Genomic DNA, 13,769 nt, shown 5'->3' with positions numbered 1-13,769 from the left:
TCTGAGGACATGGCTCTTAGCCGAGAACAGAAGCTTCCTCTTCTGTCATAAAACAAACTATTCCCTTGTTAATATGGCTCTGCCAGATGTTTTCTTAGCCATCATCAACCAACTATGTTGCTATATTCATATGTAAAAGTAACAGAAGAGTTTGAAGCCTTTTAAGATCTGAGAGCAACTTCCAGGGTTAATGCTACATAAAACTATAAACTGCATGTTTTTCTGTCTGAATTCATATGTTCTTTATGAATTATAAAGGCTTAAATTCATAGCCATTTGGTGAGAGTCTTTTGTTCCAATTCTTTTGGTGGTTTTCTTAGCTAACTGTGTCTTCTTTGTAATTCTTTTTTTTTTTTTTTTTTTTTTTTTTTTTTTTGAGACAGAGTTTCGCTCTTGTTACCCAGGCTGGAGTGCAATGGCGTGATCTCGGCTCACCACAACCTCCGCCTCCTGGGTTCAGGCAATTCTCCTGCCTCAGCCTCCTGAGTAGCTGGGATTACAGGCACGCGCCACCACGCCCAGCTAATTTGTTCTATTTTTAGTAGAGACGAGGTTTCACCGTGTTGACCAGGATGGTCTCGATCTCTTGACCTCATGATCCACCCGCCTTGGCCTCCCAAAGTGCTGGGATTACAGGCATGAGCCACCGCGCCCGGCCTTGTAATTCTTTTTAAAATTTTTGTTTAGAAATCCTGTAGGTAAGTTTTGTTTCGTTTTGTTTCAAAGGGTAATGAACTTAAAAAGTGGTCATGTTGTTAAAAAGTATCTGTGGGCTGGGCACGGTGGCTCACACCTGTAATCCCAGCACTTTGGGTGGCCAAGGTGGGCAGATCACAAGGTCAAGAGTTAGAGACCAGCCTGGCCAACATGGTGAAACCCTGTCTCTACTAAAATTAAAAAAAAAAAAAAAAAAAAAAGTAGCTGGGCGTGGTGGCGCACACCTGTAATCCCAGCTACTTGGGAGGCTGAGGCAGTAGAATCACTTGAACCCAGGAGGCGGAGGTTGCAGTGAGCCAAGATCGTGCCACTGCACTCATCTGGCAACAAAGCGAGGCTCCATCTCAAAAAAAAAAAAAAGTATCTGTGTTAGTTCATCTGGGCATGGTGGCTCATGCCTGTAATCCTACACTTTGGAAGGCCAAGGCGGGTGGATTGGGCAGATTGCCTGAGCTCAGGAGTTTGAGATCAGTCCGGACAACAGGGTGAAACTCCATCTCTACTAAAATACAAAAAATCAGTCAGGCATGGTGGCACCTGCCTGTAATCCCATCTACTTAGGAGACTGAAGCATGAGAATCCTTAAACCCAGGAGGTGGAGGTTGCAGTGAGCTGAGATCATACCACTTCGCTCCAGCCTGGGTGACAGCACAAGACTCTGTCTCCCCACCACAAAAAAAAAACCCAAAAAATCTGTGTTAGTTGAACTGATAGAGTTAGTTTCTTACCAAAAGCAATGAAGAATCCAGTAGTTGTATCAGCTTTGCAAAGTGAGTAGTATTGCATGTAACAACTAAATTTGGGGGTGGTTGGTGACAAAAGGTATGACAAAACAAATGCTATTTATCAGTATCTTAAGCTGTGCCTGGAGACTCTTACCCCTTCAACCCAGGATTGCTGGGTTTTCTATTGAACACGATGTGGATGGTGCCCTCCAGAGTTATGCAACCAGGTTATTTACTCCCTCTCTTCCTATTAAATAACTTTTTTTTCCTCATTTGAAATTTCTTTTCTTTTTTTTGAGATGAAGTCTTCCTCTGTTGCCCAGGTGATCTTGGCTCACTGCAACCTCCACCTCCCAGGTTCAAACAATTCTCCTGCCTCAGCCTCCCGAGTAGCTGGGATTACAGGTGAGCACCACCAAGCCCAGTTTATTTTTGTATTTTTAGTAGAAACAGGGTTTCACCATGTAGCCAGGCTGGTCTCGAACCCCTGACCTCAAGTGATCTGTCCGCTTCAGCCTCCCAAAGTGCTGGGATTACAGGCGTAAGCCAAAATGCCAGGCCTCATTTGAAATTTCTTATAACATAATCCAACTTTTTTTCTCACTTGGAATTTCTTATAAGTCCAACTTTGATTAAAAACACATTTATATATGCATGAAGTAAAAAGCAGGAACAAACATAAACGTTAATAGCTAAATCTCTGCTCTTGATTCTTCCTCATTTTCCAAATTTTTTTAAATTTTAATATGTATTTTTTAATAGTAATAGAATTTCCCTATGTTGCCCAGCTGGTCTCAAACTCCTGGGCTCAAGCGATCCTCCTGCCTCGGCCTCCCAAAGTGCTGAGATTATAGGTGTAAGCCACCGCACCTGGCCCAACATTCCAAATTTTCAACAATGGGCGTGTAAGATATAATCAGGAAAAAGCAGGAAGTTTTGTTTCAGTCAATTCTGAAAATTCCATCTTCTCCAGAAAGCAATGAATGATTTTGTTTTGTTTTGTTTTTGAGACATAGTCTCACTCTGTCACCCAGGCTCGAGTGCAGTGGTGTGATCTTGGCTCACTGCAACCTCTGCCTTCTGAGTTCAAGTAATTCTCATGTCTCAGCCTCCTGAGTAGCCGGGATTACAAGCACACACCACCATGCTCAGCTGAGGTCTATATTTTTAGTAGAAACGGGGTTTCACCATGTTAGTCAGGCTTGTCTTGAACTCCTGACCTCAGGTGATACACCTGTCTTGGCCTCCCAAAGTGCTAGGATTACAGGCATGAACCCTGCTCCTGGCCTGCAATAAATGATTAATTATACGAAAAGTCTTTTTTTTTTTTTTTTTCTGGTTTTCACTCCTGTGCAGATTTCAATCCCTATTCTGTGTATAGACTGAGAATCTCCTCTGAGTTTTCACTTGCCATGTCAAGAGAGGCCCAGACAAGAGAGATAATTCTTTCAAGAGGTAAGCTGTAAACACAAGTAGAGGGACAGGGCAGTCACTGGAAGGGCTCATGGAGTTAAGAAAGGGTTAAGGGTGAGAGATACTTGATGCCCAGGATACTGAAGAAGGCAAATCCCAAGACAACAGCAGTGCTGCCAGCCCAGAGATCAAACGAGACAGTCTGGAGCAGGTCAATGGGTTCTGGAAGAGACTTCCTGAAGAAAATGAAGTTGGCTGAACACCCAACTGAATTTGACCACACTGCGAGGAGCGCTATACACCTGGGAGAGAAGTTAGGAATAAATTAGTGCTAAGTACCATAGAAAACATAGTAAATAATTTTTTAAAAAAGACTCCAGGGAAAACAGAGTTGTACAGGAAAGTAAAAATAATCACAGTACATTACATGACTCAGCTATCACCAGTATTTGAATTGAAGTATATGCCGAATGCTGACCGAGTCCAAATGTTTTTGACTTTTTGTTTTGAGACAGAATCTCACTCTGTTGCCCAGGCTGGAGTGCAGTGGTGCAATCTAGGCTCACTGCAACCTCTGCTTCCCAGGTTCAGGTGATTCTCCTGCCTCAGCCTCCCAAGCAGCTGGGATTATAAGTACATGCCACCACGCCCAGCTACTTGTTGTATTTTTTAGTAGAGTAGGGGTTTCACTATGTTGGCCTGGCTGGTCTCAAACTCCTGACTTCAAGTGATCTGCCCACCTCGGCCTCCCAAACTGCTGGGATTACAGGTGTGAGCTACCGAACTTGACCTTTGGTTTCCATGTCTTTTTAGAGACTGAGTCTCACTCTGTTGCACAGGCTGGAGGGCAGCAGCACAATCACGGCTCACTGCAGCCTTCGAACTCCTGGGCTCAGGCAATCATCCTGCCTCAGCCTCCTAAGTAGCTAGGAGTACAGGCATGAGCCACACACCTAGACCCAAATGTCAGCATAACTAGTTTAAACAGTGAGTGTATGTATGTGTATGTAAGAGATGCCAAGAGGAGGCAGATGAAACAGACAAATACTTATCTTCCAACTGTAAATTCAATTAATAATGCCTAAGAAGAGCAAAGGTAGCATGCCATTTTGGAAACATAGATAACAAAATAGTGAATGGAAGTGGTTTTTCTGTGGGGCGCATGAAATGGGGGGAGGATCAGGGGGTCTGTTTTGTTTGTTTTTCCTTATTTTATCTTAGTAATAACTGTTTAAGAACAGCCCAACTCAAAGTAAGTTCAAAACTTTGATTACAGGCCGGGCACAGTGGCTCACGCCTGTAATCCCAGCACTTTGGGAGGCCAAGGCGGGTGGATCACGAGGTCAAGAGATCGAGACCATCCTGGTCAACATGGTGAAACCCCATCTCTACTAAAAATACAAAAAATTAGCTGGGCATGGTGGTGTGTGTCTGTAATCCCAGCTAATCAGGAGGCTGAGGCAGGAGAATTGCCTGAACCCAGGAGGCAGAGGTTGCGGTGAGCCGAGATCGCGCCATTGCACTCCAGCCTGGGTAACAAGAGCGAAACTCTGTCTCAAAAAAAAAAAAAAACAAACTTTGATTACAAATACAGATATTGGCCACGCTCGGTAGCTCACACCTGTAATCCAAGCACTTTGGGAGGTTGAGGCAGGTGGATCGCCTGAGGTCATGGAAGTGGTCTCTTCGAGACCAGCCTGACCAACATGGTGAAACCTCATCTCTACTAAAAATACAAAATTAGCCAGGCGCGGTGGCTCAAGCCTGTAATCCCAGCACTTTGGGAGGCCGAGGTGGGTGGATCACGAGGTCAAGAGATCGAGACCATCCTGGTCAACATGGTGAAACCCCGTCTCTACTAAAAATACAAAAAATTAGCTGGGCATAGTGGTGCGTGCCTGTAATCCCAGCTACTCAGGAGGCTGAGGCAGGAGAATTGCCTGAACCCAGGAGGTGGAGGTTGCGGTGAGCCGAGATCGCGCCATTGCACTCCAGCCTGGGTAACAAGAGCGAAACTCCGTCTCAAAAAAAAAAAATAAAAAATAAAAAAAATACAAAATTAGCCAGGCATGGTAGCACATGCCTGGGCAACAAGAGTGAAACTCCGTCTCAAAAAAAAAAAGCTGACTGAAAGGAGTCTCAGGGGTACTTAGTGAAGATGTAGAAGGGGGATGTTGAATGAAATACTGCTGGAGTTGCTGAGAAATTTAATATATATTTTTTCTTTTTTTAGATGGAGTCTTGCTCTGTCACTCAGGCTGGAGTGCAGTGGCATGATCTCAGCTCTCCACAACCTCTGCCACCTGGGTGAAAGCGATTCTCCTGCCTCAACCTCCCGAGTAGCTGGGATTACAGGTGCATGCCACTGCACCCAGCTAATTTTTGAATTTTTAGTAGAGATGGGGGTTTCACCATGTTGGCCATGCTGGTCTTGAACTCCTGACCTCAGGTGATCCGCCTGCCTCGGCCTCCCAAAGTGCTAGGATTACTGGCGTGAGCCACCGCCCCCCGCCCCCCCCCCCCTTTTTTGTTTGAGACAGAGTCTTGCTCTGTCACTCAGAGTGCACTGGTGTGAACATGGCTCACTGCAGCCTTGACTTTCTGGGCTCAAGAGATCCTCCTGCCTCAGCCCCCTGTGTAGCTCAAACCGAAGCAATGCACCAACACCCCCAGATAATTTTTTAAAATGTTTTGTAGAGACGAGGTCTTCCTATGTTACCCAGGCTGGTCTCAAACTCCTAGGCTCAAGCGATCCTCCTGACTTAGTCTCCCAAAGTGCTGGGATTACAGGCATGGGCCACTACACCCAACCAAAATTTAGTATTTTATGTTCCAAATATATAGTACCTGAAGGAGGTGAAAATCCTCACTTTCTTTTCTTTTTTTTTTTGAGACAGAGTTTCGCTCTGTCACCCAGGCTGGAGTGCAGTGGCACAACTTGGCTCACTGCAACCTCTGCCTCCCAGGTTCAAGAGATTCTCCTGCCTCAGCCTCCTGAGTAGCTGGGATTACAGGCACCCACCACCATGCCCAGCTAATTTTTGTATTTGTAGTAGAGACGGTGTTTCACCATGTTGGTCAGACTGGTCTCGAACTCCTGACCTCATGATCCACCTCCTTCTGCCTCCCAAAGTGCTGGAAAAGCCCCAATTTCAAAGGCTCATAGCACAGTAGTCAATAATCCAAGCTGAGTCAGACTAGACTGGGTTTGATCCTGGCTCCAACAGGTACCATGTGACTGTGGAAAAGTTGCTTAGTCCCTCTAAGCCTTGGTTTTCTGTAAACTGGGGATAGTAATAGTATGTATGAGATACGGTTGCTGGGAACCATATCTGAAAAGTATCTAGAAACTTCCTTCCTGTAAAGGCTGTAAGATTCAGTAAGATGACCAATGAGATGTGTGAGGTGAGGAGGAATCAAAGGTACTTCTAGGACTCCAGCTTCCATTACAAGCAGGTGGAAGCTACTTGCTCCTCTCTCAACCCTCCTGCTCAGTAAAGTTTGTTCAGACCAAAGCCTTTGGCTTCATCTCTGACTTCTCTATTTCTCTCACACCCCACATCCCGCCCAATCAACTTTCATTCAACAAATATTCACTGATGCTAGCCAGTGTGCTAAGTACAGGGAGCGCAGCAAGACAAAAACACTTGCCTTGTTGAAGCTGCATCTAGAGGGAGAAACAGGTAATAAATAAGAAAAATAAGCAAAATACATCATACGCTAGATTGTAAGTATTAAGGAGTAAAATAAAGCTGGGAAGAGTAACAGAAGCATAAGGGATAAGAGTTGCAATCTTAGACAAATCTTGTCAGCAAGCTGTATCAGTGGTGGCACATGCCTATAGTCCTAGCTACTTGAGAGGCTGAGGCAGGAAGATCACTTGAGCCCAGGAGGCTGAGGCTGCAGTGAGCTGTGATCACACCACTGCACTCCAGCCTGGGTGACAGAGTGTGACCCTGTCTCAAAAAAATTAAATTAATTAAAAAAAAGTATGGGGTAAGTTCAATTTGTTTGGAAGCTGAGGGAGAGGAATCGGTAGAATGAGAAATTGAAGATCTGAAAGTGAAAAACAAGCAGTAGAAAAGGTCTGGCATTAAGGGCATCAAATACTATAGCTTTAGGGTAGCAGAGACACCTCTGCCTCTGAAGCAGGGGAGAACGGGAAGCATAGGTAAATATATAAAGCAGTGAGACAGTTGAGAAGTACTCTGACAGGCTGTGATTTTTGATGACACAGATCCTAACTGAAGGGGGCAGACTGTAAGGAGAGAAGTGGTGTAGCCATTATTGAAATTTAGGATAAAAATGGACTAAAAATACCCGGACTGTCTTGGAACAATGAAAGGCTGGCAGGGGCTCGAAACCCTAAGTTCATGATGGAGCTAATCAACATGGCTTTTTTTTTTTTTAAAAGACAGAGTCTCACTCTGTCATCCAGGCTGGAGTACACTGGCGGGATCTCAGCTCACTGCAAACTCCGTATCCTGGATTCAAGTGATTCTTCTGCCTCAGCCTCCCAACTAGCTGGGATTAAAGACACATGCCATCACGCCTGGCTAATTTTTTGTAGCCTTAGTAGAGATGGGGTTTCACCATGTTGGCCAGGCTGGTTTTGAACTCCTGGCCTCAAGTGATTCCCCTGCCTCAGCCTCCTGAATTGCTGGGATTACAGGCATGAGCCACCGCGCCAGGCCCGGCATAGCTCTTTGATGTTTCCCTGGTGGTATCTGGGGGCCTAATCACAGCTGCAGTGAAAACAGCTGGCTGAGTTAATAGAAAACTGACAATGGACAGGGCAGAGAAAAGAGAAAGGGCAGGGGGGCTAGGGACATGAAGCGCTTCGAAGAATGGGACTGAACCAACCCAGAGATCCCCCAACTCAGGATCCAAATGCTTTCACTGTGGTGAGGACTGGGCCTAACAACCAGAGTCTCTCTGTGTGGCAGGCAGCTGAGGACTTAGGGCAGAGGGCAAGGAGTTGGCTTTTGTGCTGAGCACACAGGGAAACCAGTGATGGCTTCTCAGGTAAACTCCAGAATAAAGCATTTAAGAGGGTGACTGGCAACTGCCTAGAGTAGCCTCAAGGGAGATGGAGCCACGGGTGGGGTGGTAAGGAGGAAGGGGTTTCAGAAACCCTCAGCTAATCTGGAGACCTGGACACAGGGGTGAAATGGGACTTTATAAGCAGTTCAGAAAGGAGTAATGTATTTAGGGCCTCGGGAGTAGGGGTGGAGAGTGCTGGCAGAGCCACTCCTGAGATGTACACTGATACAACACAATGTTTACGATATAAGCCAAGGAAAGCTTTCAAGGGCTCAGGCTCTTTGCTTAAAGTGTGGTTTAAAGGAGCTTTCAAGGCAAAACTCAAGAGCTGTACTAAAGGATTAACTGTACAATTATTCCAATTTAAGGAATCAGAGGATTACACCTAAGTCAACTGGCATGATATGTTTTGTAAAGGCTGACTTTAATAGGGTTCAGTTTCCTGTAACAAATTTTCATAGAGACTGAAAGTGTGATATAAGTATGAATTTATTGACATGAACTTCCTTTAGCTATTATTCTAACACAGGGTATCAAAGAGCTGAAGACAATGATGCTAAACCCACAGGATCTGAAGTTTGCAAGGCTCCCTCCCTACCAGAGAAAGGGGAGAGGGGGAGAAAGAGAGAAAGAGAGAGAGAGAGAGAGAAATATGAACACATCTTTTAAAAAGAATCTGGAGAATGCTTTCAACTATAGTAAGTAGTAATGACAGTTTGACAATTTATGCATTTTTTTCCAGAAACATATATCTATTCCATATATACCAAATCGATTACCATATAATTGAGTTTGAAAGTATACAAAATATTTGTTGTTCTTACATACTGAAATTAAAACCTAATTTTAAAAAGTGCACAGTAAAAACAGCATAAGGAAACCTACAATATCCATGATATATGTATTGTTTTCCATTTACTGCTGACATCAACTTCTATATTTGTCTCACTGGTTACAAATGTGTTTTAAATATTTCAAGGCCATTTCCAACACTGACTAGTGTACTAGGTCCAACAATACTTCAGCTTCCTGAAGGCAGCCAGCATGGACGTGGTCGCAGCCTTGCGGCTCTGTGCAGCAGGAGCAGCTCTGCAAAGAACAGTCGCCAACCAGCTATTTGAAAACTATCGACTCTTGTTCTTTTTAGAATTCCCCTGTGCAAAGAAAAATATCAACAATAAGAACACAAACATCAAAAAAACAAAAACAAAGTTTATAAACTAAGCTGTCTGAAAGCCATATTTCACTTTTGAACACTTGAGCTTCCAAAAGGGAGAATAGCTGATAACCTTTCATGTTAACTTTTATTCAATAATCACAAAGCAGTTTGTTACTTTTTTTTTGAGACAGAGTTTCACTCTTGTTGTCCAGGCTGGAATGCAACGGTGTGATCTCAGCTCACTGAAACCTCCACCACCCAGGTTCAAGTGATTCTCCTGCCTCAGGCCTCCCAATAGCTGGGACTACAGGCACGCACCACCAAGCCCAGCTAATTTTTTGTATTTAATAGAGACAAGGTTTCACTATGTTGGTTAGGCTGGTCTCAAACTCCTGACCTCAGGTGATCCACTCGCCTCGGCCTCCCAAAGTGCTGGGATTACAGGCGTGAGCCACCAGGCACAGCCCAGTTTGTTACTTTTAACTCTCTCTACTCTCTGCTTCCACAGACCCTATCCCTCTGGGGGCCTAGGACAGGAAATAAAGAAAGAAAAAAAAGCTACTATCTTGGATTTATCAAAACTGCAAAAATTCACTTGGTTCCAAAGACAAGAGAGTCGAAGATTTCAAGAAGTCGAATAAAAGAATGTTAGCCTAAACATGTCTTGTTATTATTTAAACATCTTTTAAAGGTCTTAATAGGTGATAACTCTGAATATGTGCTAACACACACCCAAATGGCACTGATTATGTCAAAAGTCAGCTGGATACTGGCTGAGAACAAATCAGAGGGAAGATAACATATTCCCAGTTTCCTCAAATAGGGACGTTTGGATTTTCTAATTTTTCTTCTTTCTGGAGAGGCTCACTTCTTAGGAATACATTCTATTTAAATTCATGTATTTAACTCTTAGGCATAAATATATTTTCTTCATGGAAGAAATGCTTGCAGAATACAAACACTAAAAGCAAGATCATAGCAAACAAATGGTTGAGGATGTTTACTTGGTATCCAATGGAGACAATGTCAACCATAAGATGATGCTATAGCAATGTAAATTATGAGCGGAGAAAAGCAAAATACAGGATTACAGCATGATCAAAGAAAGATGAACAATATAAATTCAAATTGAAGAAGGGTCTCTTAGAGTTTTATTAATGGCAAGTATTTTAAGGAATAGATCAAAAAGCTCTAAGAGGCTGGATGCAGTAGCTTATGCCTGTAATCCCAGCACTTTGGGAGGCTGCAGCAGACAGATCACTAGAGCCTGGGAGTTTGAGACCAGTCTGGGCAATATGGTGACACCCTGTTGCAAAAGTGCAAAAAAAAGATTAGCCAGTTGTGGTATGAATGCCTATAGTCCCAGCTACTAGGGAGGTAGGAAAATCTCTTGAACCTGGCAGATGAGGGTGCACTGAGCCAAGATCTTGCCACTGACCGCACTCCAGCCTGAGTGACAGAGCGAGACTCCATCTGAAGAAAAAAAAAAAGTCAAAGAAAACTTGAAAGTTCCCTAACTTATGCCGGGCGTGGTGGCTCAAGCCTGTAATCCCAGCACTCCCCAGCACTTTGGGAGGCAGAAGCGGGTGGATTACCTGAGGTCAGGAATTTGAGACCAGCCTGACCAACATGGAGAAACACCGTCTCTACTAAAAATACAAAAAATTAGCCAGGCGTGATATGTATGACTGTAATCCCAGCTACTTGGGAAGCTGAGGCAGGAGAATTGCTTGAAGAGGCAGAGGTTGTGGTGAGCTCAGGCGCACTCCAGTCTGGGCAACAAGATTGAAACTCCAACTCAAAAACAAAAAGAAAAGAAAATTCCCTAACTTCTGAAGTAGCTGCAATCCAATTACCTTCAGGACAATGAGCTTTGCTGTATTCAACAGTACCCTTCTCAATTCAAAACCAATACTTCTGAAGTTCCAGAGACTGGAAAGTTTTCTAAAATTATGCTACTTCTTTTCAAATGTTAGGTGCTAATAATATAGGCTTTCTCATACTACTACGCTAAAATAAATTATACATACCATGAGAAAACCCAAAACGTGACCTCTTCAATGTGTGTGTTTTCTCTCTTTTTTTTTTTTTAAAGTAGAGAAGGGGTTTCACCATGTTGCCCAGGCTGGTCTTGAACTCCTGAGCTCAGGCTACCTGCCTGCCTCAGCCTCCCAAAGTGTTAGGAAGTGTTAGGATTACAGGTGTGAGCCACCGCGCCCAGACTGTATCTTCACTTTGTACACCTCAATATTTTTTTTTTTGAGATGGAGTCTCGTTCTATTGATCAGGCTGGAATGCAGTGGCCCAGTCTCAGCTCACTGCAACCTCTGCCTCCAGGGTTCAAGCGATTCTCCTGCCTCAGCCTCCCAGTAGCTGGGATTACAGGTACCTGCCACCAAGCCTGGCTAATTTTTTGTAGAGACGGGGTTTCACCATGTTGGCCAGGTTGGTCTTGAACTCCTGACCTCAAGTGACTCACCTGCCTTGGCCTTCCAAAGAGCTGGATTACAGGCATGAGCCACAGCACCAGGCCAATGTGTGTGTTTTCTACCACTACTAAGAATATAATTTGTTTTTAACTTTTTTTTTTTTTTAATCAAGATAGAGTTTCACCATGATGGCCAGGCTGGTCTTGAACTCCTGACCTCAGGCGATCCATCCACATTGGCCTCCCAAAGTGCTAGGATTACAGGCGTGAGCCACCGCGCCCGGCCAAAGAATATAATTTGTGAGTTAGATATCTCTCTGCTGGAATATGGATTATCAAGGAACTAAAAGGTTAAAGGAGGTTTTCCTCAAAAGGACCAGCTCCTCACCCCCCACTCCCTACCCACAAGCTCAAGTTTCCTGAACCACAAGTAACTGGAGAACCATAATGAGAATCACATTGGATGGTTACAATTATCACAGAAACAGCCCAGAAAAGCATCAGAGACACCCTCCAAAGCAGCAAGAAGTCAATGAATATCATGAAACTATGTTGATAAACAAAATCATGTAATGCAGATGCCAATGCATTAACATGATATATTTTCCAAGAAGACCCCAAATGAACAGAATGCTGTCCTTACACCACTAGCAGCTGCTAAAATAAAGCCATGGTTTCTTCATCTCTATTTCTCCCCAGTGTACACAGCAGGAACTCAATAAACGCCTGCTGAATTAAAAAGGGGCAGCAGCAGATCTCAAAGACTGCAGGCTGGAGATGGTAAATCCCAGCTGGTGGTGGTGTAATACTGAATTACAAAAATGGGCTAAGCACATGATATGATGCCAACTGAGTGAGCACCTGGCCTCTCAAAGTTTACCTTTCATGGCAAACAGTATATACAGTGTTACAGTAATAAAGACACAGTGTGTGGATATGCGTTTCAGCCTAAACATATTACCCAACATCTACTATCTCAGTCTGGGCAAGCAGAGGGATTATGGGAAATGAAATCAAAGGAAATCTAGTTAAAATGGTATGACATTCCAAGGTTACATGAATATTTATGAGAACAAATTTTCTAAAGTTTACTCTTCAACACTACCACTTTAAGTCTTATATAATAAAGAGCAGTCCCCCTCCTAAAGCCCTTTGTGAGTCTCCCAAACTCTTATGCAACAGGAGCAGAAACACCAAAAATGCCAAAAAACAGCTGATACACTATTAAAGCCCTAGAGGCCAGACTTTCTCAGCTTCTAACTCAGCCAAAAACACATACTTTTGGAAAAAAGGACAAATGATAGTAAGGAAAATTATTTATAGATACTTTTTTTTTTCTTTTTTAGAGACAGAGTCTCACTCTGTCATGCAGGCTAGAGTGTTGTGGCACAATCATAGCTTGCTGTAACCTCAAACTCCTGGGTTTCAGCAATCCTCCCACCTCATCCTCCCAAGTAGCTGGGACTATCGGCGCACACCCTCATTGGCTAATTTTTTCATTTTTTTGTAGAGATGAAGTATCACTATGTTGCCCACTCTGCTCTCAAACTCCTGGCCTCAAGGGATCCTGCCGCCTCAGCCTCCCAAAGTGCTGGGATTACAGGCTTGAGCCACTGTGCCTGGCCCTTACAAACACTTTAAATCTTATGTCCTTTTGTTCCTGAAATGCATAACAATAAAACACTTTACATTAAATATTATATTTCGGAGAGACTCACATACCTTACTGGACATCTTTAGTGTGTCAATCTCTTCTCTCTGTTTGGATAATGTCTCATTCATGCTGCACAGGTGGTCACTCATCATACTTAACTGATCCTCGTAACTCCTCTTGGTAGTTGTCAGCTCATCCTAAATAGCAAAGAAAGAGAGAAAAATCAATACCTCACTAGTCATACCACTCTGAAGTTTTAATTCACAAAAGAAAAATGTAGAGTAGGGAAATTACAGTTAATACTAATTTGTTGTATATTTCAAAATAGCTACATAAAAGAATTGTTATGTTCTCAACACAAAGATAAATGTTTGAGGCGGTGGACATCCAAATTGCCCTGAATTGATCATTACACATTGTACACAGGTATCAAAACAATCAAAATACCACATGTACCCCCCAAAACATGTACAACTCAAATCAATTTTTAAAAATTTTTATTTTAATTGGAAAAGCAACCTATCAAGATAGTCTATCTGATCAATTAACACGAAGGTTATGGCACAGGCCTAGCAAGAGAACAAAGTTAAAAGAAATGGGAAAAAGTTTCTCTCAGCCTTCAAAATATGT

At 43.3% G+C, this 13,769-nt stretch overlaps 1 protein-coding gene across 2 annotated transcripts in view; it reads right to left on the bottom strand.

The window, feature by feature from the left end:
• Nucleotides 1-8,369: 8,369 nt before the first annotated feature.
• PPP1R21 (protein phosphatase 1 regulatory subunit 21) overlaps nucleotides 8,370-13,769 on the bottom strand; it is a 78,210-nt gene continuing 72,810 nt past the window's right edge. For both annotated transcript variants that reach the window (XM_012465469.2, XM_064364061.1), the window contains exons 21-22: nucleotides 13,208-13,336; nucleotides 8,370-9,052 (exon numbers count right to left, since the gene is read on the bottom strand). In XM_012465469.2, coding sequence (XP_012320892.2) covers nucleotides 9,023-9,052; nucleotides 13,208-13,336 — 159 coding nt within the window. In that variant the 3' untranslated portion in view covers nucleotides 8,370-9,022. The remainder of the gene's footprint in view (nucleotides 9,053-13,207; nucleotides 13,337-13,769) is intronic.

The sequence above is a fragment of the Aotus nancymaae genome, unplaced genomic scaffold (assembly GCF_030222135.1).
Source record: "Aotus nancymaae isolate 86718 unplaced genomic scaffold, 86718_ANA_hifiasm-v0.15.2.pri h1tg000057l, whole genome shotgun sequence".
NCBI lineage: Eukaryota > Metazoa > Chordata > Mammalia > Primates > Aotidae > Aotus > Aotus nancymaae.
Note: the sequence above shows the minus strand (reverse complement) of the source record. Positions and strands in the feature narration are given on the sequence as shown.